At 47.9% G+C, this 26328-nt stretch overlaps 1 protein-coding gene across 1 annotated transcript; it reads left to right on the plus strand.

Moving 5' to 3' along the window:
• Positions 1 to 5034: 5034 nt before the first annotated feature.
• Positions 5035 to 23026, plus strand: PTPDC1 (protein tyrosine phosphatase domain containing 1). Its single transcript, XM_054398931.1, has 9 exons — positions 5035 to 5248; positions 8368 to 8539; positions 10126 to 10206; positions 11304 to 11422; positions 12814 to 12951; positions 14704 to 15911; positions 16904 to 17089; positions 20303 to 20413; positions 22910 to 23026. Exons 1-9 carry the CDS (start codon positions 5035 to 5037, stop codon positions 23024 to 23026), a joined length of 2346 nt encoding a protein of 781 aa, XP_054254906.1.
• Positions 23027 to 26328: the final 3302 nt, after the last annotated feature.

The following is a 26328-nucleotide window of genomic DNA, read 5'->3' on the forward strand; positions in this document are numbered from 1 at the left end:
CCAACTCTCTCAGATCTCTGAGGTCCCTTCCAACCTAAGCCATGGTAGGATCTCTGATCCCTTCCAACCTAAGCCATGGTAGGATCTCTGATCCCTTCCAACCTAAGCCATTGTAGGATCTCTGATCCCTTCCAACCTAAGCCATTGTAGAATCTCTGATCCCTTCCAACCTAAGCCATTGTAGGATCTCTGATCCCTTCCAACCTAAGCCATTGTAGGATCTCTGATCCCTTCCAACCTAAGCCATTGTAGGATCTCTGATCCCTTCCAACCTAAGCCATTGTAGGATCTCTGATCCCTTCCAACCTAAGCCATTGTAGGATCTCTGATCCCTTCCAACCTAAGCCATTGTAGGATCTCTGATCCTTTCCAACCTAAGCCATTGTAGGATCTCTGATCCCTTCCAACCTAAGCCATTGTAGGATCTCTGAGGTCCATTCCAACCTAAGCCATTCTGTGATTCTACAGATCCCCACAGTGCTACTTTTATTGTTTTATCAGTACAGCTGCCTTTTAAATCTCTTGCTAGGCTGCTGAACCCTAGTGCTGGCTTTGCAGCATTGGGGTTCTATGGTTTGTCTGTTCAGTAAAGTTTCAGCAGAGTTGGACTTAGTGTGGTATAAAATGATGCTTGTGGTCCTTGCAACTATTTTCCTATAGAGAGGAGAGAAGCAGAATTCTGATCTTACAGTGGGCAAGGATGCATGCAGATGGCTTAGTTAAGCCTGGCAGTGACTGATGACTGTGCTCAGATTGCCAACTGTCCTGTGGTCAGATAGAAGCTCTTCAGAGCAGGAGAGCTTCTAGTAAAAATTGTATTAAAGCATGAGAAAAAAAACATTTCTGCTTAGGCAGACATGTGGGCAGCAGGTTGAGGGAGCAGGTCTGCCCCTCTGCTCTGCTTAGAACCCCCTGCAGTGCTGGGGCCAGCTCTGGAGTGCTCAGCACAGACAGGGACCTGTTGAAGCAGGGCCAGAGCAGGCCACAGCAATGCTGGGAGGGCTGGAAGCCCTCTGCTGTGAGGCCAGGCTGGGACAGTTGGGCTTGGTCAGCCTGGAGAAGAGAAGCCATTCAGTGCTTCAAGGAGCTGACCAGAAAGCTGAAGCCCTTTTGAGCAGGGCCTGTTGTGACAGGACAAGGGGTGATGATTTGAACTAGAAGAGGGAGATTGAGACTGGAGAGAAGGAAGAAATGTTTGACACTGAGGTGGTGAGAGCCTGGCCCAGGTTGCCCAGAGAGGTGGAAGATGCCCCATGGCTAGAACCATTCCAGATCAGGTTGTGTGGGGCTCTGAGCAACCTGCTCTTGTTGGGGATGTCCCTGCTGACTGCAGGGGGTTGGACTGAATGAGCTTGAAAGGTCCCTTCCAACCCAAACCACTCTGTGATTCTATGACTCTCATGTTAGCTTTTCTTGTTGGAAGAGACTTGTCATTTAGGTGACTTCAGACTTGGCAACAGAATGGAACCCCTGAGTGGAGGGAAGAGAGCAGAGGGGACAAGGAGGTTGTGGGCAATCTGTTTGGCAAGTATCAAGTGAAATGCTAAATAGGGTGATCTCAAAATCCTGCTGCCATTAGCACAGGACTGGCTTTGCTGAAACTGCTCCCTGCCAGATCTCAGCTGCAGCTCTCTGCTTCTGTCTGTACTGTGAAGAATGTGAGGCAATCAAGGTGGCAGTGCATTAAATCATGGAGTCACAGAATGAAGGGACCCTCAAGGGTCAGCTTGTCTGACCCCCCTGCAGTCTGCAGGGACACCTCCAACCAGAGCAGGCTGCCCAGGGCCACATCAAGGCTGACCTTGAATGTCTCCAGTGGTGAAGCCTCCACCACATCCCGAGGTGACCTTCTTGTGGCTTTCCAGTATCTGAAGGGGGCTACAAGAAAGCTGGGGAGGGACTTTTTAGGGTGTCAGGTAGTGATAGGACTGGGGGGAACAGAACAAAGCTGGAAGTGGGGAGATTCAGGCTGGATGTGAGGAAGAAGTTCTTCCCCATGAGAGTGGTGAGAGCCTGGAATGGGTTGTCCAGGGAGGTGGTTGAGGTCCCATCCCTGGAGGTGTTTGCAGCCAGGCTGGATGAGGCTCTGGCCAGCCTGATCTAGTGTGAGGTGTCCCTGCCCATGGCAGAGGGTTGGAACTGGATGAGCCTTGAGGTCCCTTCCAACCCTGACTGATTCTATGATTCTATGATCCCTGGGCAACCTGTTCCAGTATTTCACTACCCTCACCGTGCAGAGCTTCCTCCTGGTGCCTGACCCAAATCTGCCCTGCTGCAGTTTCAGATGCTTTTAGCTGAGTGCCCCCTGCCCATGTAAAACTCTCCACATAACTGACTGACATCTAATTGCTAGGGCAGGCAGTGGAGCTGTTCAGTTGTAAGATGGCAGCACACCAGAAAGAAAGCACAGCCCATGTCTGACTGCTCATATCTTGAGCCTTGGAGAACTCCTCTCTGAGCAGATGCCAGGTACTCAGCTTTGCTCTGCTTTTTTGAGCCTCTCTGGTGGATTTTCAGTGACCATGTTGCTGTTCCAACAGGTACTGCCATGGCTGCGGGAGTCCTGCTGCAAAATGAACTGCCTTACTCTTCGTTGCTAGAGAGCAGTTTACACCTTGCCAAGATGAGTTCAGGTAACAACTTTCTTCTGATCTGCCATTCCTGGAAGGTGCAGATAGCAATTCCATGGAAAAGTAGCCCCCTCCTACCCCCAGAATGGTATCCCACATCATAAACAAAGTGTCTGTTACAAAAACCAAACACCAAATACTTGAGCACTGTGTTCTGCAGCCTCTGTTCCAGGAAGGATCTGGAGGTGCTGGAAGGTGTCCAGAGCAGGGCCATGAGGATGAGCAGAGGGCTGGAGCTGCTCTGCCATGGGAACAGACTGAGAGAGTTGGGGTTGTTCAGTCTGGAGAGGAGAAGGCTCCCAGGAGACCTTCTTGTGGCCTTCCAGTATCTGAGGGGGGCAACAAGAAAGCTGGGGAGGGACTTTTGAGGGTGTCAGGGAGTGATAGGACTGGGGGGAATGGAACAAAACTAGAAATGGGGAGATTCAGATTGGATGTTAGGAAGAAGTTCTCCACCATGAGGGTGGTGAGAGACTGGAAGAGGTTGCCCAGGGAGGTGGTGGAAGCCTCATCCCTGGATGTTTTGAAGGTCAGGCTGGATGTGGCTCTGAGCAACCTGATCTAGTGTGAGGTGTCCCTGCCCATGGCAGGGGGGCTGAAACTGGTCCCTTCCAACCCTGACAATTCTATGACTCTGTGATTACTTGGTCATCACCACCCTGTGTTAATGCAGGATCATAGAAGGTTTGGGTTGGAAGAGACCTTTCAAGGACATCTGCAGCTAGAGCAGCTTGCTCAGAGCCCTAGACAACCTGACCTACAATGGTTCCAGGGATGGGGCATCTCCCACCTCTCTGAGCAACCTGGCTCTGGACATTGACAGCTTCACTTTCTGCTCTTCTTGTAGTTTGGATAATAAAAATCAGTTAATCCTAGAATGGCTCAGGTTGGAACGGACCTCAGAGACAATCTATTCCAGCTCCCCTGCCATGGGCAAGAACACCTCTCAACTAGACTTGGCTGTTCAAGGCCTCATCCAGCCTGGCCTTGAACACCTCCAGGGAGGAGGCATCCACAGCCTCCCTGGGCAGCCTGTGCCAGAGTCTCACCACCCTCACACTGAAGAACTTCTTCCTCAGCTCCACTCTAACCCTGCTCTGCCTCAGCTTCAAACCATTCCCCCTTGCCCTGTCTCCAGACACCCTCAGCAAAAGTCTCTCTGCAGCCTTCCTGCAGGATCCCTTCAGGTGCTGGCAGGCAGCTCTGAGGTCCCCCTGGAGTCTTCTCCTCTCCAGGCTGCACACCCCCAGCTCCCTCAGCCTGTGCTCACAGCAGAGCTGTTCCAACCCTTGGAGCATCTTTGTGGCCTCCTCTGGCCTTACTCCAGCAACTCTGTGTCCTCCTCCTGCTGGGGACACCAGAACTGGAGGCAGGATTGGAGGTGGGATCCCGTCAGCTTTCTTCACTTCCTCAGTCTTATAACTGCAGCCTAATGCACAGACAGGAGGATGACAAAGTCTTTTCGCTTCTCCCTAGTTTGTTCTACCCATAGTTAGAGAAGAATTTTGTGCTTTTGAGAGTATTGCAATCTTCCTGGCCAGCTCATTCTCCTCAGAACATTGGAATCAAAGTGGGAGGCAATTTGCCACCTAATTCTACCTTCAAGAGCCTAAAGCACTCAGCTGATCCATCACCTCCTCCCCCTAATCTGCTTTATCTCAGTCTGCAGGGCTAACAGCTTTGCTTAACAGAAGAGCTGTGCCCTGGAAAAAAGAGAAAGGAAAAAAAAAAAAGAAAGAGAAGCCTTTTGTTTTGAATAACAAATTGTGTTCTGTTAGGAGATACCAATGGTCCAGAGGGAACAGTCTACAATTCATCACACACACACACCCCCAACCATTCCAGTAGGAGCACACTAATCCCAATCATTACAGAGCTAATGATGCATTTTGTAGCAACCAAGTGGAGGAGGAGAGGTGGTTGTGGAACGCTGAAGCGAGAGGTGGGGGAGTATAATGTACCTACTTAGAGGCTGCTCAGGAAGCAGAGCCTCCAGCTCCGTTTGGATTGTTCTTTTGAGTCTGGCGGTGTGTGTCTAGGGGGAGTTGTGAATGCCTGGTATTTACGACTCTCTAAATACTCACATTGTTGAGGGAAGATGTTTTGGTTCTTCCCCGCCCGCTTGCAAAGCCAGCTACTTGCCTTGCAACTATTCTCACCCCGCAGCGGAACAGTTTGTCCCAAACAGACTGGATTCAGAGCGAAAGGAGCAGCCGCAAGGATGGCTGGCAGCAGCTCCCTCATTGCTAGTTACTATGGAGACAGCTCAGCCCATGCTGCCTAGCTGCCGGAGCGCCCAGAAGGATGCACAGCTCTCCGGCGCAACTTCAGCGCTGAGCAACTTGGATTTCCTTACCAGTGCCTCCTCAGCAGCCCTCCCGAAGGCTTCTGGGGCCGCTCGGCCATGCAGGGCTCACCCCAGAGGCGTTCAGCAGTCAGCATCTTTAGCAGCTTTTTCCAGGGGCGCAGGCATTCCTCCTCTGACCCCCTGCTCCGCATGATCCAGAGGCGCCGCAGCTCCGTGGTCGAGGTCCTGTCCTCCTCGACGCGCCGGGTGATGGTGGCGGTGTCGTCCCTGAGTCCCGAGGAGCTGGACGCAAGTTTGCCTGAAAAAAAGAGTAAAGTATTGTCGTGAGGGCAGCTGGCAGCTCTGGGGATTTCCTTGGTGTTAAATTGAGACACCTTTACTTGGCAGTCAGCTGAGGTTCCTTTGCTGGCAGTGAATTGAGATTCCTTTACTTGGTATAAAATGGAGATTCCTTCCCTTGATAGTAACTTGAGATTCCTTTAATTGATAGCAACTTGAAATTCCTTTATGTGATAGTAACTTGAGATTCCTTTACTTGCTATCAAATGGAGATTCCTTCACTTGATATTGAGATTTATTTACTTGATAATCAATTGAGATTTCTTTACTTGATATTAAACTGATTCCTCTACTTGATATTAAATTGAGATGTCTTTACTTGATAGTAAATTCATATTCCATAACTTGATATTAAATTGAGATTCCTTACTTGGCATTAAATTGATATTCCATAACTTGATATTAAATTGAGATTCCTTTACTTGATATTAAACAGATATTCCTTTTCTTGATATTTAATGATATTCCTTTACTTGATATTAAATTGAGATTTCTTGATATTGAATTGAGATTTCTTTATTTGATATTAAATTGAGATTCCTTTACTTGATATTAAATTGAGATTTCTTTACTTGATATTAAACTGATATCCCTTTACTTGATAGTAAATTGAGGTTTCTTTACTTGATATTAAATTGAGATTTCTTTACTTGATAGTAAATTGAGATTCCTTTACTTGACATTAAATTGAGATTCCTTTACTTGACATTAAATTGGGATTCCTTTACATGATATTAAATTGAGATTCCTTTACTTGATATTAAATTGAAATTTACTTGACATTAAATTGAGATTCCTTTACTTGATATTAAACTGATATCCCTTTACTTGATAGTAAATTGAGATTTCTTTACTTGATATTAAACTGACATCCCTTTACTTGATAGTAAATTGAGATTTCTTTATTTGACATTAAATTGGTATTCCTTTACTTGGCATTAAATGGATATTTCTCTATTTGATAATAAATAGCTATTATTTTACTTGACATTCAGTTGATATTCCTTTAATTGGCAGTGAACTGATATTTCTTTACTTGATAATAAATAGATAATATTTTACTTGGCATTAAATAGATATTCCTTTACTTGGCATTAAATTGATACTCCTTTACTTGGCATTAAATTGATATTTCTTTACTTGATAATAAATAGATACTGATACTCCTTTACTTGGCATTAAATCAATATACCTTTGTTCTGTTAACTATATTTTAGCTACACCCATCAAATAAATGTCTATGCATATAATAAAAAAGCTTTATTAATAATTTTTCTCCCTGTATTTTATATTTAGAAGCATAAAATTGTTTCAGTTTGGAAAAGACCTTTAAGATCATGGGGTCCAACCATTAATCATCAGCTCCAACCATTCCACACATAACTGCCTGAGCATTTTGTGCTTTTCAGATTGCTGCAATCCTTCTGGCCAGCTCATTTTAGTTCCTTGATTCCTTATTTAAGGCTTAATCCACGTTCTTCACTCTGAACAGCTCAGTTAGAGAGAACAGATAAGAAAGAAGTCCACACACACACACCAAGAACGTGGCTAAATATTTTCAATTTCTGGTGGAAGAAGGCAGTGACTTTTTTTTGTTTTTTTTTCTGTTGCAAAGGGCACTACACAGCTCTGACTTCATCAGGCAAACCAAAGTGACAGTGAGAAGAAACAACTTCTGCAGCAATGCAAGCGAGTGCCCCCCTCACGACCCCTTCTTGGAGTCTGTGTTGGAAAATGTGTCTTAAATTTACCTATTCCATGGATTTTGTGCTGTTTCTAGTGGCATCGAGTTAAGGTTGAACTGCTGCTTTTAAGGTTGATCTGATGGTTTTAGGGTTGATCTGGTACTTTTATGCTTGATCTGATAATTTTAGGACTGATCTGGTGGTTTTAAGGTTGATCTGATGCTTGTAGGGCTGATCTGGTACTTTTTGGGTTGAGTTGATACTTTTAAGCTTAATCTGATGCTTTTAAGTTTGAATGGATATTTTTAGGATTGCTCTGGTGGGTTTAGGGTTGCTCTGGTGGGTTTAGGGTTGATCTGATGGTTTTAGGGTTCATCTGGTACTTTTAGGGTTGATCTGATGATTTTAGGGTTGATCTGATGCTTTTAGGGCTGATCTGGTACTTTTTGGGTTGAGTTGATACTTTTAAGCTTGATCTGATGCTTTTAAGTTTGAATGGGTATTTTTAGGATTGCTCTGGTGGGTTTAGGGTTGCTCTGGTGGGTTTAGGGTTGATCTGGTGGTTTTAGGGTTGCTCTGGTGGGTTTAGGGTTGATATGATGGCTTAGGGTTGATATGATGGCTTAGGGTTGATCTGGTGCATTTAAGGTTGATCTGATGGTTTTAGGGTTGATCTGATGGTTTTAGGGTTGATCTGGTAGTTTTAGGGTTGATCTGGTACTTTGAAGCTTGATCTGGTGCTTTTAAGCTTGAATTTACACTTTTAAGTATGATCTGATGCTTTTAGGGTCATCTGGTACTTTTAGGGTTGATCTGATGGTTTTAGGGTTGGTCTGGTAGTTGTAGGGTGCATCTGGTACTTTTAAGCTTGATCTGATGCTTTTAAACTTGAGTTTATGCTTTTAAGTTTGATCTGATGTTTTTAAGCTTGATCTGATGTTTATAAGCTTGATCTGATGTTTTTAAGCTTGATCTGATGTTTTTAAGCTTGAATTGATACCTTTAAGCTTGATCTGATGTTTTTAAGCTTGATCTGATGTTTTTAAGCTTGAATTGATACTTTTAAAGTTGATCTGATAGTTTTAAGGATGAACTGCTGCTTCTAAGGTTGGTCTGATGGTTTTGGGGTTGATCTGGTAGTTTTAGGGTTGATCTGGTACTTTTAAGCTTGATCTGATGCTTTTAAGCTTGAATTTATACTTTTAAGTATGATCTGATGCTTTGAAGTTTGATCTGATGCTTTTTTAAAGCTCGATCTGATGTTTTTAAGCTTGAATTGGTACTTTTAAGGTTGATCTGATGGTTTTAAGGATGAGCTGCTGCTTCTAAGGTTGATCTGATGGTTTTAGGGTGAGGATGGCTTTGTAAGCTCCCTGCCTAAAGCTGTCTTTTGCCTGTCTTGTAGGAGGTTCCAGGCGTCCGACAGCGAAATACACGAAGGTAGGGGAGCGCCTTCGCCATGTGATTCCTGGTCACATGCAGTGCTCCATGGCCTGTGGTGGACGTGCCTGCAAGTATGAGAACCCAGCCCGGTGGAGTGACCAGGAGCAAGCCATCAAAGGGCTCTACTCATCCTGGTAATGAGCAGCATGTAGTCTCCATAAATGTAACTGCACCCATTTTTGGTAAAAGAGAGAAGTGAGAGGGGAAATAACGAGGGGTTTGGCCTAAGTCAGCTGCTGCTAAGTATACTAAGCTGGTAAGGCTGGAACATCTTTGCTGTGAAGAGAGACTGAGTGCTCTGGGGCTGTTTAGTCTGGAGAAGAGAAGGCTGAGAGGGGATCTGATCAATGCCTATCAATAGCTGAGGGGTGGCTGTCAAGTGGAGGGGCCCAGGCTCTTTTGGGTGGTTCATAGTGGTAAGATGAGGAGCAATGGGTTCAGACTTGAACACAGAAGATTTGAGCTCAACATGAGGAGAAACTTCTTTACAGTGAGGGTGACAGAGCACTGGAACAGGCTGCCCAGAGAGGTCTCTGGAGCCTTTCAAAATCCACCTGGATGCATTCCTGTGTGACCTGCCCTAGTTGATCGTGCTAGGGGAGGGGGGTTAGACTGAACTCTGGAGGTACCTTCCAACCCCTACCATTCTGTGACAGCTTGATTCAGAATTACACCATAACAGTAACCCATAATGGCCATTGTGCAGAGCCCAGGAAAGATGCTGAAAGACTTCTGTTCACTTACAGTAAGTTTGGTTCAGGTCCAAAGCAATAGATACGTATCTGTCAGGAATGGTAACAAAAAGAGTTGTGGCAATTCCTGCCAAGGTTTAAACTGCAAATTAATTCAAATGTGTTCAGAGCAGAATTCAAAAGTAAAAACATTGCTTGCTAATTTTATTAACATTATAAAACGTTTAAATAATGTATTAATTTAATAATGTATGATGGATTATATAATATAAGGTATCTGTTCAAAAGCTGAGGAGCCTGGGGTTGTTCAGTCCGGAAAAAAGAAGGCTCAGGGGAAACCTTCTGGCTCTGCAACTCCCTGAAAGGAGGTTGGAGCCAGGTGGGGATTGGTTTCTTCTCACAAGGAACAAAGGATAGGATGAGAGGAAATGGCCTCAGGTTGCAGCAGGGGAGGTTTAGGTTGGATATTGGAAGAAACTTCTTCCCTGAAAGGGTTCTCAAAGCCTGGCACAGGCTACCCAGGGAGGTGTTTGAAGCCCCATCCCTGAGGGTGTTTGAAAGAGGCAGAGCTGTGGTGCTGAGGGCCATGGTTCAGCCCCAACCTTGGCAGAGTTAGAGAAGGGTTGGGCTGGATGACCTTAAAGAGCTTTTCCAACCCTAATGATTTGTGATTCATATGCAGCAATATCCACACGAAATTAGCTTTACATTCTTACTGATTGCTTTGTAACAGCAAATGCTCCTCAGAAGCAAAGACACCTTACAGGGCCAAAGGGAGATCTGAGTGCAGGTTTCTTTTAGAGGAATTGTTTCGTGTGATGATCCCTGGGCTGGCACTGAAAGAACTCCAGTACTGGCTGTGTGCTGGGTCTTACCTATGTCAGTTTAAGCAGACTAATCATCAGTACTATCAGGGAGTAGAACTTTTGGAGAAATCATTTCTAGTTAATCCTAATCTTGTTTTGGTAGATTCCAGCCCAGGAAGTGATTAATAACAATATCATTTTCTCCTTTTCCTCATTTCTCAGGATAACAGATAACATACTGGCTATGGCTCGACCCTCAACAGAATTAATTGAGAAGTACAACATTATTGAGCAGTTTGAAAGGTAACAGATGCAGGCATTCCTCTTTCAACAGAGATTTGGATGAGTGGTAAAGATCCTTTCATCTTAAGGGCAACAAAGCTGGTAGGGGTCTGGAGCACAGCCCTGTGAGGAGAGGCTGAGGGAGCTGGGGGTGTTCAGCCTGGAGAAGAGGAGGCTCAGGGCAGACCTCATTGCTGTCTACAACTCCCTGAAGGGAGGCTGTAGCCAGGTGGGGGTTGGGCTCTTCTCCCAGGCAACCAGCACCAGAATGAGGGGACACAGTCTCAAGCTGTGCAGGGGAGGTTTGGGCTGGATGTTAGGAAGAAATTCTTCCCAGAAAGAGAGATTGGCCATTGGGATGTGCTGCCCAGGGAGGTGGTGGAGTCACCATCCCTGGAAGTGTTTAAACTCAGACTGGATGAGGCACTTAGTGCTATGGTTTAGTTGATTAGATGGTGTTGGGTGAGAGGTTGGACTTGATGATCTTGAAGGTCTTTTCCAAAGTGGTTAATTCTGTGATTCTGAATCTGCATTAGGATGCAGGTAAAAACTTCTTCTGTATTAAGAACAAACGTATTGCTGGGGCCCCAGCACAAAAAGGACATGGATCTAATGGAGCAGGTCCAGAGGAGACCATGAAGATGATCATAGGGCTGGAGAACCTTCCATATGGGGACAGCCTGGAAGAGTTGAGGCTGTTCAGCCTGGAGAAGAGAAGGCTTCAGGGAGACGTTAGAGCTACAATTCAATATCTGAAGGGGCCCTACAGGCTGGCTGGGCAGGGACTGTTCAGGAGGGCCTGTGGTGACAGGACAAGGAACAATGGTTTGAAACTGGAGCAGGGAAGATGTAGGTTGGACATTAGGAGAAAGTTCTGCACAATGAGGGTGGTAGAACACTGGAATAGGTTGCCCAGGGATGTGGTTGAGGCCCCATCCCTGGAGACATTCAAGGTCAGCCTTGCTGTGTCCCTGGGCAGCCTGCTCTAGGTGGAGCTGCTGCCTGCATGGGGGTTGGACAAGCTGACCTTTGAGGGTCCCTTCCAACCTGATGCAACCTGTGAAGCTGTGAGGTGCTGGCTGTGTATCATACTCTGACTCATCTGTTCCTTCCTTCAGATGTGGCATAAAAACTGTAATTAACCTGCAGCGTCCTGGGGAGCACGCGAGCTGTGGGAATCCACTGGAACAAGAAAGTGGCTTCACCTACCTGCCTGAGGCTTTTATGGGGGCTGGAAGTAAGTTCCCTCCTGCTGCTCTTCCTCATTTATTATTGATTTTGGCACTTAGAGATACTTGAATTCTTGTGTGTTAAAAGCAGCTGTGTTAAGAAAAGCTGCACAAAATGGGATGTGAGCATGAACCTTGTAAAATCTGAGAGAGCAAAGATCAGGTTAGTGAAGGTGTTTAGAACAGAGGAAGGACCAGAGGTAGTTCTCTTTTTCTTCTGAGCTCACAGATATATAAAACATTAATGGGGGTGGCTCAGATTCTGGTACAATTCCTATTCTAACCATAAGAGGTTATTTCATGTGGTGTTCACAATATTTTTCTGTGTTGATATTCTGGTGAAGGGAGAAAAAGTGCCTCTCTGTAAGCACCAGGCTTGGACTGAAGAAGTGCTTTTATTTCCAAAACCAAACAAAATTACCTTCTACCTATGTATAGCTGAGTAATTTTCGTGTGAATCACTCAAGTTTGTTACATCTTTTACATTCCATCTGAAATTCAGGTTGACAACTCTTTGCTAGCTTTGTGTATTTAACAGATTTCAATACCAAGAGTCCAGCTGAAATGGGAAAATAATCTCATAGCACCTCAGAATCCCACATGGTGGGGCTGGGAAGGGACCTCTACGGATCATCCAGTCCAAACCCCCCTGCTAAAGCAGGGCACCCACAGCAGCTTGCCCAGGAGCACAATGGCCAGAGGGGTTTGGAATCTCTCCAGAGAAGGAGACTCCACAACCTCTATGGGCAGCCTGCTCCAGGCCTCCAGCACCCTCACACCAAAGAATTTTCTCCTCCTGTTCAGATGGAACCTCCTGGGTTCCAGTTTGTGTCCATTGCCCCTTGTCCTGTCCCTGAGCACCACTGACAAGAGTCTGGCCCCAGCCTCTTGCCCCCAGCCCCTTTAGATACTCATTAGCATTGATCAGATGCCCTCTCAGGCTGCTCTTCTCCAGACTAAACAATCCCAGGTGTCTCAGCCTCCTCTCACAAGAGAGACGCTCCAGGCTCCATCATCTTGATAGCCTCTGCTGGACTCTCTCCAGTCTCTCTTGAACTGGGAAGTTCAGAACTGGACACAACGCTCCAGATGTGGCCTCAGTAGGGCATAGTAGAGGGGAAGGAGAACCTCCCTTGAACTGTTGGCCACGCTTTTCTTAATGCTCCCCAGAAGACCATTGGTCTCTTGGCCACAAGAGCATGTTGCTGGCTCATGGTGAGCTTGCCCAGCAGCACTCCCAGGTCCTTCTCAGTGGAGCTGCTTTTCAGCAGGGGGTCACATGGCAGCGTGCAGTTGTAGTGATGTCATTTATGAGTGGTGAGCTGGCCGCTGCATATCGCAGTGCCAATCTCAGCTGTGGTGTGGCAGAAATTAACTTTTCTCTCTCTTTCCATTGTAGTTTATTTTTACAATTTTGGCTGGAAGGATTATGGAGTGGCCTCTCTCACTACTATCCTTGACATGGTCAAAGTGATGGCTTTTGCCTTGCAGGAGGGGAGGGTGGCTGTGCACTGCCACGCAGGACTCGGTCGGACAGGTAGGTGCTCTGCTGCAAGCTCAGCTCAAGCTCTGCAGATGCAAACCAGCCTCTGCTTATCAGCTGTGAGTGGTTTGTTTAGGTTCTGTACCACTGCCTGGTGTGGAATTCCCTTCATCCATGAAATGATTCACAATGCTAAGCATGTCTGTGAAAATGAAATGAGGAGATCGCTTTTAGTGTAGCAACCCCAGAAACCTCTGAGGGTAGAAAACGTTTGGTTCTCTCTGGTCATCTCAGAAGGGTTGGAGGTGGAAGGAACCTCCAGAGATCATTGAGTTCAACCCCACTTCCAAAGCAGGGTTACCTGGATCAGGTCACACAGGAACACATTCAGGCAGGTTTGGAATCTCTCCAGAGAAGGAGACTCCACAACCTCTCTGGGCAGCCTGCACCAGGGCTCCAGCACCCTCACACCAAAGAAGTTTTCCTTGTGTTGAGGTGAAACCTCCTGCGTTCCATCTTGTACCTAGTGTTCCTTGTCCTATCACAGGGCACCACTGCAAAGAGCCTGGCACCTTCATCCTGACACCCACCCCTCAGACATTGATTAGATCCTCCCTCAGCCTTCTCTTCTCCAGACTAAATAGCCCCAGGGCTCTCAGTCTTTTTTTCATAGCAGAGATGTTCAAGTCCCTTCATTATCCTCATAGCTTCCCTTGGACTCTCTCCAGCAGGTCTCTGTCTCTCTTGAACTGGGGAGCCCAAAACTGGACACAAGATTGCAGCTGTGGTCTCAGCAGGGCAGACTAGAGGGGGAGGAGAACCTCCCTAGACCTGCTGGACCCTGTTAATTAATAATTCCCTGTTACATGCAAATGGGACAACTCTATTTTGAGGGGACAACTCTCCTCCATACTCCTAAACCTCCTCTGGTGCAGCTTGAGGCTATTTGCTCTCATCCTGTCACTTGCTACTGAGGAGAACAAACCAATGTACACCCCAGGTTTTGTTCAGAGAGCAAGGAGGTCTCCCCTCAGCCTCCTTTTCTCTAGACCAAACACCCCCAGGTCCCTCAGCTGCTCCACCCCAGCCCTGTTCTCCAGACCCTTCCCCAGCTTTGTTGCCCTTCTCTGGACCTGCTCCAGCCTCTCAATGCCCTTCTTGGAGTGAGAGACCCAAACCTAAACCCAGTACTCAAAGTGTGGCCTCACCAGTGCCCAGTACAGAGGCATGATCACTTCCCTCCTGCTGGCCACACCATTGCTGATCTAGGTCAGGCTGCTGGTGTCCTTCTTGGCCACCTGGTCACACCCTGGCTCATCTTCAGCTGGCTGTTGATCAAGACCTGCAGGTCTTTCTCTCTTGGGCAGCTCAAACCTCCCTCCCAGCTTAGTGTCATCTGAAACTTCCTGAGGGTGCCCTCAATCCCCTCATGCAGATCACTGCTAAAGACATTAAAGAGAACTGGCCCAGCAGTGAGCCCTGGGGAACACCACTGGTGACCAGATTTAACTCCGTTCCCCCCCACTCTCTGGGCCTGGCCATGAGCCAGTTTTTAACTCAGTCAAGCATCCACCCCTCCAAGCCACGAGCAGCCAGTTTCTCCAGCAGGATGCTGTAGGGAACAGGGTCAAAGGCTAAAGTCCAGTTAAGCAACACCCACAGCCTCTCCCTCCTGCACTCAGCAGGCAGTCAGAGCTAACAGGGTGCTTCTAGCTCCTGCATCTTTACCTAGGTTAATTTTCATCCAGTAGTTGCACTGAGTAGTCTGATTGTGCTTCAGCTAACGCCTGTCTCCCTTTTTCCCAGGTGTTTTAATAGCTTGCTACCTGGTTTTTGCCACAAGAATGAGTGCTGACCAAGCCATTCTCTTTGTCAGAGCCAAAAGGCCTAACTCCATTCAGACCCGGGGGCAGCTGCTGTGTGTCAGAGAGTTCACTCAGTTTCTGGTTCCTCTCCGGAATGTGTTTGCCTGCTGCGAGCCCAAGGCTCACACCGTGACGCTGGCCCAGTACCTGACCCGGCAGAGGCACCTGCTCCACGGCTATGAGAGCAGGCACCTCAAGCACGTGCCAAAGCTCATCCACCTCGTCTGCAAACTGCTGCTGGACCTGGCTGAAAACAGGCAGGTGGTGGAGGCAGAGCTGCTGGAGATCCCAGATCTCTCAGCTGAGATCGAAGAGACTGTTTCTCACCTGGTGTCCACGCAGCTAGACAGAGAATTTGCAAGGCAGTACAGTGATACCTCAGAGTCCTCCCACATCCACTCCTCCACCTTCGAGACCCAGCACAGCCCTTTCTCCCTGGCACACGAAAGTGATCCTCTTTGGAAAAGAAGGAATGCTGAATTCCTTCAGCCTCTTACTCACCTGAGGAGGAGTCTCAGCTTCAGTGAGTCAGACTTAAGGAGAACGGAGTTTCTTGTCGAGCAAGGAGAAACTGCGTGGACTGTACCTGCTCACATACTGCTGTGCAACAAGCTGAAGCAGAGCAGTGGTGAGGAGAGTTCTGCCCCAGGAGAGCAACAGCCACAGGTGGAGCTGAACAAGGAGATGTTGGTGCACAACACCTGCATGTTCTGGAGTCAAAGGAGGTTTAACCTGGACGGGCGGAGGGATGGATCCTCACTGTATCACAGGAGAAACTCTACCAAAGAAGTACATCGCAGCAGGACCTTTTCTTCTGGTCTAGCATCTCTCCCAAATGCCAGGGAACCTGGAACCCCAAGGCACCACTACAGCAATGAGACTGATCACAGGAAAGAGCACAAGGCGTATGGGTACGGCAGAGGAGTCTGTGCCTCCGAGGACTCCGACTCCTCTTCTTCTTCCAAAGTGAACTTTTCCATTGGATATGAAAGCCAAGGGAGCAAAGATGTGTCAGAGGCAATTCCACACATTGTTCTGCAGTCAGAATTAAGTCTGGAAGCCCGAAGAATTTTGGCAGCAAAAGCACTTGCAGATATCAATGAATTTCTGGGAGAGGATGAAGTGAAGGAGAAGGTAGAGATGTGGCAGGTAATTCTGATTCAGTGTTACAGGCTCTGCATATGTCACCTGGGTTAATACCTCCAATGGCCTTTGCAGTGGCACATGGGGACACCATGTACACCGTGGTTCAGTAAATGATTGTAGTTGGCAGTTATGGGTCAGTTCATTCAGTCATAGATTCACAGAGTGCTTTGGGTTGGAAGATCATCCAGTCCCAACCCCTCTGCCATGGGCAGGGATGCCTCCCACCAGCCCAGGTTGCTCAAGGACTCATCCAACCTGGCCTTGAACACCTCCAGGGAAGAGGCATCCACAGCCTCCCTGGGCAACCTGTGCCAGTGTCTCCCCACCCTCACTGGAAAGAATTTCTTCCTCATCTCCACTCTCAATCTCCCCTCCTCAAGCACCAATCCATTCCCTCTCATCCTGGCACTACAAAAAAAGTGTAAAAAGTTCTTTCAAAAGCAAGTTCTTTCAAAATGCTCCTGCAGATTTTGGTCTCTAGCAGGAGGTTAGAAGATTGTTTCTGGTTTAGTTCCTTTGTTCTACTAACTAATAAAAATGAATGCAATTAACTGTGGTTGTATTGGTAGCAGCAAGTGACACAGATTGTAAGGTGGAGCTGTGTCGTTTCTCATCACTGCTTCCTCAGAACTGATCAGAGGATTCTGTGTGTAAAAATTCAAGAATTTAGCAGAAACTTAACTGCTTATCCTTGAGACCAAATCCTCACAGCAACATTTGCTTTGGAGCTGGAATCCAAAGCTGCTTTATCTATTCTAGTAGATAGCTGGGAGGCTCTGAGCTGCATTGTTTATGTCACCCTTCTGTATTAAAGAATCATTTGTATTTGCTGCTGCCTCATGCTGATGAGTTGTTAAAAATAGAAATTCTTTATTTGTAACTCTTAAGTCCTTTTTGTTTTGTTTAAACTTGAGCAGCCAAGAACTGTGCAGTCAAAGAGGATGTTGTAAATAGATGATGTGTTTTCAGTTTTGTTCTGTTTTTGTTTTTTTAAGAAAGAACTGAATTCTCAAGATGGAGCTTGGGATAAAATCTGTACTGAGAGAGATCCTTTTATCCTCTGTAGCTTGATGTGGTCCTGGATAGAGCAGCTGAAAGAACCTATTATACCCAAAGATGATATTGATCTGCTGGCAAAAAAATGCACAGAATCCCAGGATGCTCTTAACTTACTGAGAAAGGTAGATATTGTCTGTGTCAGTTCATTCTTTCACTGCCAAGTACAATTTGTTAATGTCTGTTAGTCATTTGTGGCCTTCAGGCAATGGAATTGCAACCTCAAAAGGCAACTTCAGTCTCTAAAAATCAGAAAGAGGATTCTTTTGGTACTGGATAGTATGAGTTGTAATCAATCTGTGATGAGATTGCAGCCATAGGATCACAGAATGGCTCAGGTTGGAAGGGACCTCAGAGATAGAATCATAGAATCAGTCAGGGTTGGAAGGGACCACGAGGATCATCCAGTTCCAACCCCCCTGCCATGGGCAGGGACACCTCACACTAGATCAGGCTGGCCAGAGCCTCATCCAGCCTGGCCTTAAACACCTCCAGGGATGGGGCCTCAACCACCTCCCTGGGGAGCCCATTTGAGAGTCTCACCACTCTCATGGGGAAGAACTTCTTCCTCACATCCAGCCTGAATCCCCCCACTTCCAGCTTTATTCCATTCCCCCCAGTCCTGTCACTCCCTGACACCCTAAAAAGTCCCTCCCCAGCTTTCTTGTAGCCCCCTTCAGATACTGGAAGGCCACAAGAAGGTCTCCTGGGAGCCTTCTCTTCTCCAGACTGAACAGCCCCAACTCTCTCAGTCTGTCTCCATAGCAGAGCAGCTCCAGCCCTCTGCTCATCCTGGTGGCCCTTCTCTGCACACCTTCCAGCACCTCCAGATCCCTCTTGTAATATGGGGTCCAGAACTGGACACAGTACTCCTGGTACTCCGTCTGTTCCAACCCTCCTGCCATGGGCACCTCTCAGCTAGACTCAGCTGCTCAAGGACTCAATCAAGTTACAATCAGTACATAAGAAAAATACCAGCTCCTGTCTTTCAGCACCATTCTGTAGAAGCTCAGTTTCAGTTTATGTCCCTGCAAATTCTGCACTTTGAGATCCAAAGGCAAAAATGAGAAATATTTTCTGTGTGCCTGGAGGTATGGCTTTGATTAGTGTCACTTGTGGCAGATGCACTTAATGCTTGCCTCGTTCATACATTCATAGAATGGGTTGAGTTGGAAGGGAACTCAAAGAGATCATCCAGTTCCAAGCCCCTGCCACGGGCAAGGACACCTCCCAGCAGCCCAGGTTGCTCAGGGCCTCATCCAGCCTGGCCTTGAACACCTCCAGGGAGAGGAAATCCACAGCCTCACTGGGCAACCTGTTCCAGTGTCTCCCCATCCTCACTATCAAGAATTTCTTCCTCATCTCTACTCTCAATCTCCTCTCTTCCATCTCAAAGCCATTGTCCCTCGTCCTGGCACTCCCAGCCCTTGTCCAAATTCTCTCCCCAGCTCTCCTGGAGCCCCTTCAGGTACTGGAATGTGTCACCTCCATTCACCTGTTGGCAAGTCTCTATCTAGTGCAGTCTAGGATGCTCTCAAGTGGCCTTTACCCGTTGCTGGCTCACATTGAACTTTGTATGCACTGGGACCCCCAGGTTCTCTCCTGCTAATCTGCTCTCCAGCCAGTCAGCCCCCCATACCTCCTGGTGCATATTTAGCTGCTCTTCCCCTCAAGTTTTAATTGAATTTTCACTGTGACCTGCCAGTGTGGAGATCTGTCTCCCCTAGAAAAGGGATGAGAACAACAGCCACAAAATACTGGTGCTCCCTTTGTGTCCTCCTTGCTAGCACTGCCCAGGTGTCTTTCTGCAAGATCCCTCAAAGAGTGAAGGAGACTTGGCAGGACAGAGAGAGATACAGAGCATCCTGTGTTAGTTGTGCAAAAAGCCTTAGACATAGAATCACAGAAGAGTTGCAGCTGGAAGGGACCTCCTCAAGTCACCTAGAGCCCACAGTCCCACCCTAAACCACTGCCACTAACCCACATCCCTCAGCACCATGTCCACATGGCTTTTAAATACCCCCAAGCAAGGTGACCCCACCCCTCCCTGGGCAGCCTCTTCAGTGCCTGAGAACCCTTTCTGGGTGGAAATTTTTCCCAGTATCCAACCTGAACCTCCGTTGCACAACAAGAGGCCATTTCCTCTTGTCCTGTAACTTGCTGCATGTTAAGAGACCAACCCCACCTCACTCCAACCTCCTGAGGGAGGTGCAGAAGGTGGTGAGGTCTCCCCTCAGCCTTCTCTTCTGAAGACTAACCAAGCCCAGTTCCCTCCGCTGTTCACATTAAACTTGTGTTCAAGGCCCTTCACAAGTGTGGCAGTTTAGGCTGGGTGCCCCCTGCCACTGCCGCATGAGATACACCTCTGGTGTCCTGGGTGCCCACCCACAGGAGTGGACACAGGAAACGACGTATTTCTACCCATAAATCCTGCACCCTATAAGGCCATCTGCAGAGTCATTCTCTTCCTCTTTCTTCCCTCTCTGCTCCCACGGGAGATGTCCTCTCTTATCGGGTAATACCGGGGGAGTATCCTCAAGGCCTCTTAGGCCTGTCTAGGCCTAATGCCAGGAGGAGAATGGAGGGGGGGCAGTCTCAGACCTGGCCAGCCTGAGACTTGCCTAGCAGTGGGAGGGGGAAGAAAGAGCCCTGGGGGGTTTGGGTTTACCCTCAGGTGGGAAGAAGGGAAGGACTGGGAAGCTTTGGGAATTCTGTGAGGGGTTCTGTAGGCTTTGGGATACTCTTTGTCACTATGCTTTGTAGTTTGTAGTTTTTTTGTAGCTTCACCAATTGCTTTTCCATTTAAACTTTCCATCACTCTCCAATCCGTTTGTGTGAGTCTCATTCTTTTGTCCCTTTCGGGGCAAGAGAGGATCTGTCTGGCCCCAAACCAGCACAACAAGTTTGCTTGCTGTTCTTTGGAAGACACACTCCAGCACCTCAATGTCCTTCTTGGAGTGAGGAGCCCAAACATGCACAGCATTTGGGGCTGGAAAGAGCAGATCTGACTTTTTTTGATGCCACTTCACCTGAATGTTCCTGTTTGTGAGGAGGGCCTTGAAAAGTACATCCCCAGATGCATGCCTGACCTCCTAAAAATGTCCAGAGCAGTTTGTGGTACACTACAAGAGAAGGGTTTGTCCCATCATGACTAAAACAATTATCTAGAGGTTCTTTAGGCTTGTGGAAGTTCCATCCCCAACTCCTACACCTGAAGGTTTCAACACAGGAAGGCACAGCCTGGTATTCAAACAGCAATTAACAGAACCTGACAGTGAAATGTTTTTCATGACAATATTTCTCCTAACAAGCTGCTGTTTCTTTTTTTTCCCCATCAGGAACAGTCTCAGACCATCCTTTGCATTCTGCACTGTGTGGTGAACTTGCAAACGCTACCAGCTGATGTGGAGGAGGCCTTACTTGCTCGTGCTATTAAAGCTTTCACTAAGGCAAGCCCCCTTTTCTCTGTGGCACTGTGTTTACTTGCTTTAAATCAGCAGAGCAGGCCTCTGGGAGAGAAGCTGCAGTAATTCATGGAATCGCAGAGATCTCCAGAGATCATTCAGTCCAACCCCTCTGCCAGAGCAGCATCACCCAGGGCAGGTCACACAGGAACACATCCAGGTGGGTTTTGGAAGTCTCCAGAGAAGGAGACTCCACAACCTTTCTGGGCAGCCTGCTCCAGGGCTCCAGCACCCTCACACCAAAGAATTGTCACCTCCTGTTGAGGTGGAACTACCTGGGCTCCAGCTTATCCCTACTGTTCCTTGTCCACTGCAAAGAGCCTGGCACCTTCACCCTGACACCCACCCCTCAGATATTGATAGACATTGATCAGATCCCTCTCAGCCTTCTCTTCTTCAGACTAAACAGCCCCAGGGATCTCAGGCTCTCTCCATAGAGGAGATGCTCAAGTCCCCTAAGCATCCTCATAGCCTGTGTTGGACTCTCTCCAACAGTCTCTGGGGAGCCCAAAACTGGACAGAGTATTCCAGGTGTGGCCTCTCCAGGGCAGAGTTGAGGGGCAGGAGAACCTCCACAGCCCTGCTGGCCACACTTTTCTTGATGCCCCCCAGGATTCCATTTGCCTTCTTGGCCACAAGGGCACATTGCTGTCCCATGCAGAACTTCCTGCCCACCAGGACTCTAAGGTCTTTCTCCATGGAGCTGCTTTCCAGCACTTCACACCAGGCATACTTGTGCTAATCTCTTTCAGAGTTCACATTTGATAATAATTAGGGTAGTAAATCTTCTCAGCCAAAGGGCATTCTGTCACTGCAGCCTCAATCCTTTAGTCTCATTTTGCTCTTTCTGGCTCACTGCCAATTCATGGACTCCTTCAAATTAGGGAAATGAGAATTTGTAAGTGGTGAGAGTAACTTACCAAAGGCTTTGGTAGATTCTGTACCACTTGGAGTCTTTCCATCAGATTAAGTAATTTTCTGAGAGTGCACTGCAATTCAGCTATGTTTCAGGTCCATCTTTAATACAGGCTGTCTATGAATAGCATCTGCTTTTGGAGTAGTTTAATCACAGTGACAGGTTACACTACACTTGCTGTTGCTCAGCTCACAGCTGCTTCCTTCTCAAATTCAGCAGGGTGTAGGAACAGAACCTTCAGCATACTGCTTCCTAACCTCTTGTAAATCAGAGAATTGTTCCAGTTGGTAAAGCCCTTCAGATCATAAAGTCCAACTATTCTCTAACCCTACCAAGGCTGGGGCCTCTCTGAAACACCTCCCTGGGGACCCTGTTCTAAGTGTTTGAGAACTCTTTCAGTCAAGTTTCTTCTAATGCCCAACCTAAACCTCCCCTGGTGCAACTTGAGGCCATTTCTTCTCATCCTATCACTTGTTAGTAAGGAGAAGAGACCAACCCCCACCTGGCTCCAGCCTCCTTTCAGGGAGTTATAGAGTGAAAAGGTCTCACCTCACCCTCCTATTCTGCAGGCTGAACAGCCCCAGGTCCCTCAGTCACTAAGTGTACTACAGACACACCTGGTTACAACAATCATGGCTTTTCTCCTTCTACTGTAGTTTGTTTTAGTGTCTAGTCAGCACACTTAGCATTGAGTACTCTGTCAGGAGACACAACTCCACCAGGAGACAGATATTGTCTTTGACCCATTTGAAATCAAAGCTCTGTGTGATACATTCATGGAATCACAGCATGTGAGGGGCTGGGAGCCCCAGAACCTCATCCAAAGCTCATCCAGTCCAACCCCCTGCCAGAGCAGGTCACCCAGAGCAGATCACACAGGAACACAGCCAGGTGGGCTTTGAATATCTCCAGAGAGGGAGACTCCACAACCCCCCTGGGCAGCCTGCTCCAGGACTCTGTCACCCTCACAGGGAAAGAATTCTTCCTCCTGTTTCCATGGCACTTCCTCTGCCTCAGCTTCCACCACTGCCCCTTGTGCTGGCATTGGGCATCACCCAGCAGAGCCTGGCTCCAGCCTCTGGGCACTCATCCTGCACATCTTTATCCCCAGCAATGAGGTCACCTCTCAGGCTCCTCCTCTCCAAGCTCCAGAGCCCTCAGCTCCCTCAGGCTCTCCTCCTAAGGAAGATCTTCCACTGCCTGCAGCAGCTTTGTGGCTCTGTGCTGGACTCTCTCAAGCAGTTCCCTGAGGTCCTTCTTGACCTGAGGAGCCCAGAACTGGACACAATATTCCAGATGTGGCCTCAGCAGGGCAGAGCAGAGGGGGAGGAGAACCTCTGTGACCTACTGACCACAGCCCTTCTGATCCCCCCCAGGCTGCCCTTGGCCTTCTTGGCCACCAGAGCACATTGCTGGCTCATGGTCACCTCCCATCCACCAGGACCCCCAGGGCCTTTTCCCCTTCACTGCTCTCCAACAGGACAGTCCCCAACCTGTACTAATCCAGGGGGTTGTCATCACCTTTGCATTTATTTAACAACTGAACTTTTCTCTCCTTTATTTAGATAAGCATCGATTCTGAAAACGGACCATATGTTTACAGCACCTTGAAGAAAGTATTTAAACAAACACTGGAAGAAAAAAGAAAAAGGCTGAAGGAAGGAACAGAGCATCCCTCTTGATTTCTGCACAGCTGTGCTGAGGACCTAAGAGGGCCTACCAGGCTATCCTGCATTCTCCAGCTGCTGTCCTCTCCACAGTCTGGCTTGACTGACACTACACTAGGTAATGGTAGCTGTTAACAAAGGATTTTATTTTTGTAGAGGGACTTTTAGAGAGTTTTTCCACAGAACAGTGCCTGTGTGACTGTACCCTAGCATTTGGTTCCCCATGCTTTTATATTGTGAACTGTTCCCTTGTTTTCAGACATATTTATGGATTTAGATACCTCTGTCACTGGGCAAGCAACATTATTTTCAGGTCCCACGACTGCCATAAGTTCAGTGCCATGGTACAGCCAAGGTTCAATGGGCTCAGCTGATATTTATGTACTGCATATGTTTACATTAACGTGGAATGGGTTTACTTTGCAGAAAATAAATACTGACTGAACTTATTACATCCATTGTGCATTTTACATCCATTTTTCCTGCTGGAGAGCAGCTCCATGGAGAAGGACCTGAGAGTCCTGGTCTGCACCAAGTTCTCCATGGGACAGCAATGTGCCCTGGTGGCCAAGAAGGCCAATGGGATCCTGGGGTGCATTAAGAGGAGCATGGCCAGCAGATTGAGGGAGGTTCTCCTCCTCCTCTACTCTGCCCTGGTGAGACCTCACCTGGAATATTGCATCCAGTTCTGGGCTCCCCAGTTCAAGATGGACAGGGATCTGCTAGAGAGAGTCCAAGGGAGGGCTACAAGGATGCTGAAGGGACTGGAGCACTGCCTGGGGAGGAGAGGCTGAGAGCCCTGGGGCTATTTAGTCTGGAGAGGAGAAGGCTGAGAGGGATCTGATCAATGTCTATCAAGATCTGAGGGGTGGAGGTCAGGAAGGAAGGGAGAGGGACAGGCTCTGCTCACTGTGCCCTGGGATAGGCCAAGGGGCAATGGATGGAAACTCCAGCACAGGAGGTTCCACCTCAACACGAGGCAGAATTTCATCACTGTGAGGGTCCCGGATCTATGCTGGATTCTCTGGTCCTGCTCTGGCAGGGGAGTTGGACTGGAAGATCTCCAGAGGTCCCTTCCAACCCCTAACATCCTCTGATCTGTGATTTTACAATAGGGCTAATATTAAAATAGACTAATCAAAAGAAGACTAATCATAAACAGGTCTTGAGGTCTACTATTGACAGCAGATTTTTCCCCTTCACATATTCATAGAATCATGGAATTGTTTTGGTTGGAAAAGACCTCTAAGGTCATCAAATCCAACCATTGACCCAACACTACCATGGCCATTAAACCTAGGTGTTTCTAAAAGGTGTTGCAGTAGAGAAGGTCTATCACAGCCTGTGCTGCATCCAAAGCAGTGTTGGCAGCAGATCCAGAGAGGTGATTCTGCCACTGTCCTCTGCTCTGCTGAGACCCTACCTGGAGTGCTGTCTGCAGGTCTGGAGCCCTCAATATAGGAAAGACATGGACCTGATGGAGAGGGTCCAGAGGAGGCCACAAAAATGCTCAGGGGGTTGGAGCAGCTCTGCTCTGAGGACAGGCTGAGGGAGCTGGGGGTGTTCAGCCTGCAGAAGAGAAGGCTCCAGGGAGACCTCAGAGCAGCCTGCCAGGACCTGAAGGGGCTACAAGAAGGCTGCAGAGAGACTGTTTGCAAAGGGCTGCAGGGACAGGACCAGGGACAATGGCTTCAAACTAGAGCAGAGCAGATTGAGATTGGATGTGAGGAACAAGTTCTGCACCATGAGGGTGGTGGAACACTGGAACAGGTTGCCCAGGGAGGTGGTTGGGGCCCCATGCCTGGAGATATTCAAGGTGAGGCCCTGGGCAACCTGATCTAGCTGGGGATGTCCCTGCTGAGTGCAGAGGGGTTGGACTGGATGAGCTTTGGAAGTCCCTTCTGGCCTGGACCATTCTATGAATCTATAATTAGGGTTAAGTATATATAATTATTATTAACTATATATAATTATTATTAACTATATATAATTATTATTAACCATATATGATTAGTATTCAGTTATACAATTAGTATTAAGTTATCAAGGCTTTCATTTACATTTTTTTGGCTAAGAAAAAAGCTTTAAACTGTTTTTAGCAGAGGAAGTGCTTTGAAGAAAACTTAATACCCTATTAGCTAAACTTTTATAGATCTTTAAACCATTATCAAACCTTAAGGATGATTTGATTCTGTTTGTAGTTAGGTGTATAAATAATTGTAACACAATAGTTCTAAAAAAGTTGAAGATAATTCTAAGAAGTGAAGATCTCACTGCATGCAGAGGTTTTTTGTATCAAGTAAGAGAGCAACAAGAGGGCTGCCAGCTGAGCTGCAGAGTTTGCTGACAGTCTTAGGATCTGGGCTGGAGTGGCCCTGGGTAGCACCAACAGTTTCTCAGTTTTCATTGATTAAGGATGAAAACAGGAATCTGTCCTTTGAATCCAAGAATGGCTCAGGTTGGAAAGGGCCTTAAGAGATCATCAACTCCAACCTTCCAACCACGCCTCCAAGCTAGACCTGGGCAGCTCAAGGCCTCATCAACGTGGCCTTGAACACCCCCAGGGAGGAGACATCTTCAACCTCCCTGGGCAACCTGTTCCAGACTCTCACCACCCTGGTACTGAAGAGCTATTGGATGGCAGCTCTGAGGTCCCCCTGGAGTCTTCTCCAGGCTGAACACCCCCAGCTCCCTCTGCCTGGCCTCACAGCAGAGCTGCTCCAGCCCTTGGATCATCATTGAGTGCACCCTCAGCAGGTTTGCTGATGACACCAAGCTGTGTGGTGCAGCAGACAGGCTGGAGGGAAGGGATCCATCCAGAGGGACCTGGGCAGGCTGCAGAGCTGGGCACAAGCCAACCTCATGAGGGTCAACAAGACCAAGGGCAAGGTCCTGCAGCTGGGTCGAGGCAATCCCAAGTACAAATCCAGGCTAGGCAGGGACTGGCTGGAGAGCAGCCCTGAGGAGAGGGACTTGGGGGTGCTGGGGGATGAGAAGCTCAACGTGAGCCAGCAGTGAGCACTTGCAGCCCAGAGAGCCAAGCAGAGCCTGGGCTGCAGCAAGAGAAGTGTGGCCAGCAGGGCCAGGGAGGGGATTCTCCCCCTCTGCTCAGCTCTGGTGAGACCCCACCTGGAGTACTGTGTCCAGTTCTGGAGCCTCTATTACAAGGGATCTGGAGGTGCTGGAAGGTGTCCAGAGAAGGGCCACGAGGATGAGCAGAGGGCTGGAGCTGCTCTGCTATGAGGAGAGACTGAGAGAGTTGGGGTTGTTCAGTCTGGAGAGGAGAAGGCTCTGAGGTGACCTTCTTGTAGCCTTTC

Source organism: Indicator indicator, unplaced genomic scaffold, assembly GCF_027791375.1.
Source record: "Indicator indicator isolate 239-I01 unplaced genomic scaffold, UM_Iind_1.1 iindUn_scaffold_198, whole genome shotgun sequence".
NCBI lineage: Eukaryota > Metazoa > Chordata > Aves > Piciformes > Indicatoridae > Indicator > Indicator indicator.

What these genes read in the sequence shown, in the direction of transcription:
- PTPDC1 (XM_054398931.1), top strand. Translation starts at nt 5,035, where the DNA reads ATGCAGGGCTCACCCCAGAGGCGTTCAGCAGTCAGCATCTTTAGCAGC. An exon ending in AAGTTTGCCTGAAAAAAAGA is followed by an intron (nt 5,249 to 8,367) that starts GTAAAGTATTGT and finishes CCTGTCTTGTAG; the next exon opens with GAGGTTCCAGGCGTCCGACA. An exon ending in AAAGGGCTCTACTCATCCTG is followed by an intron (nt 8,540 to 10,125) that starts GTAATGAGCAGC and finishes CTCATTTCTCAG; the next exon opens with GATAACAGATAACATACTGG.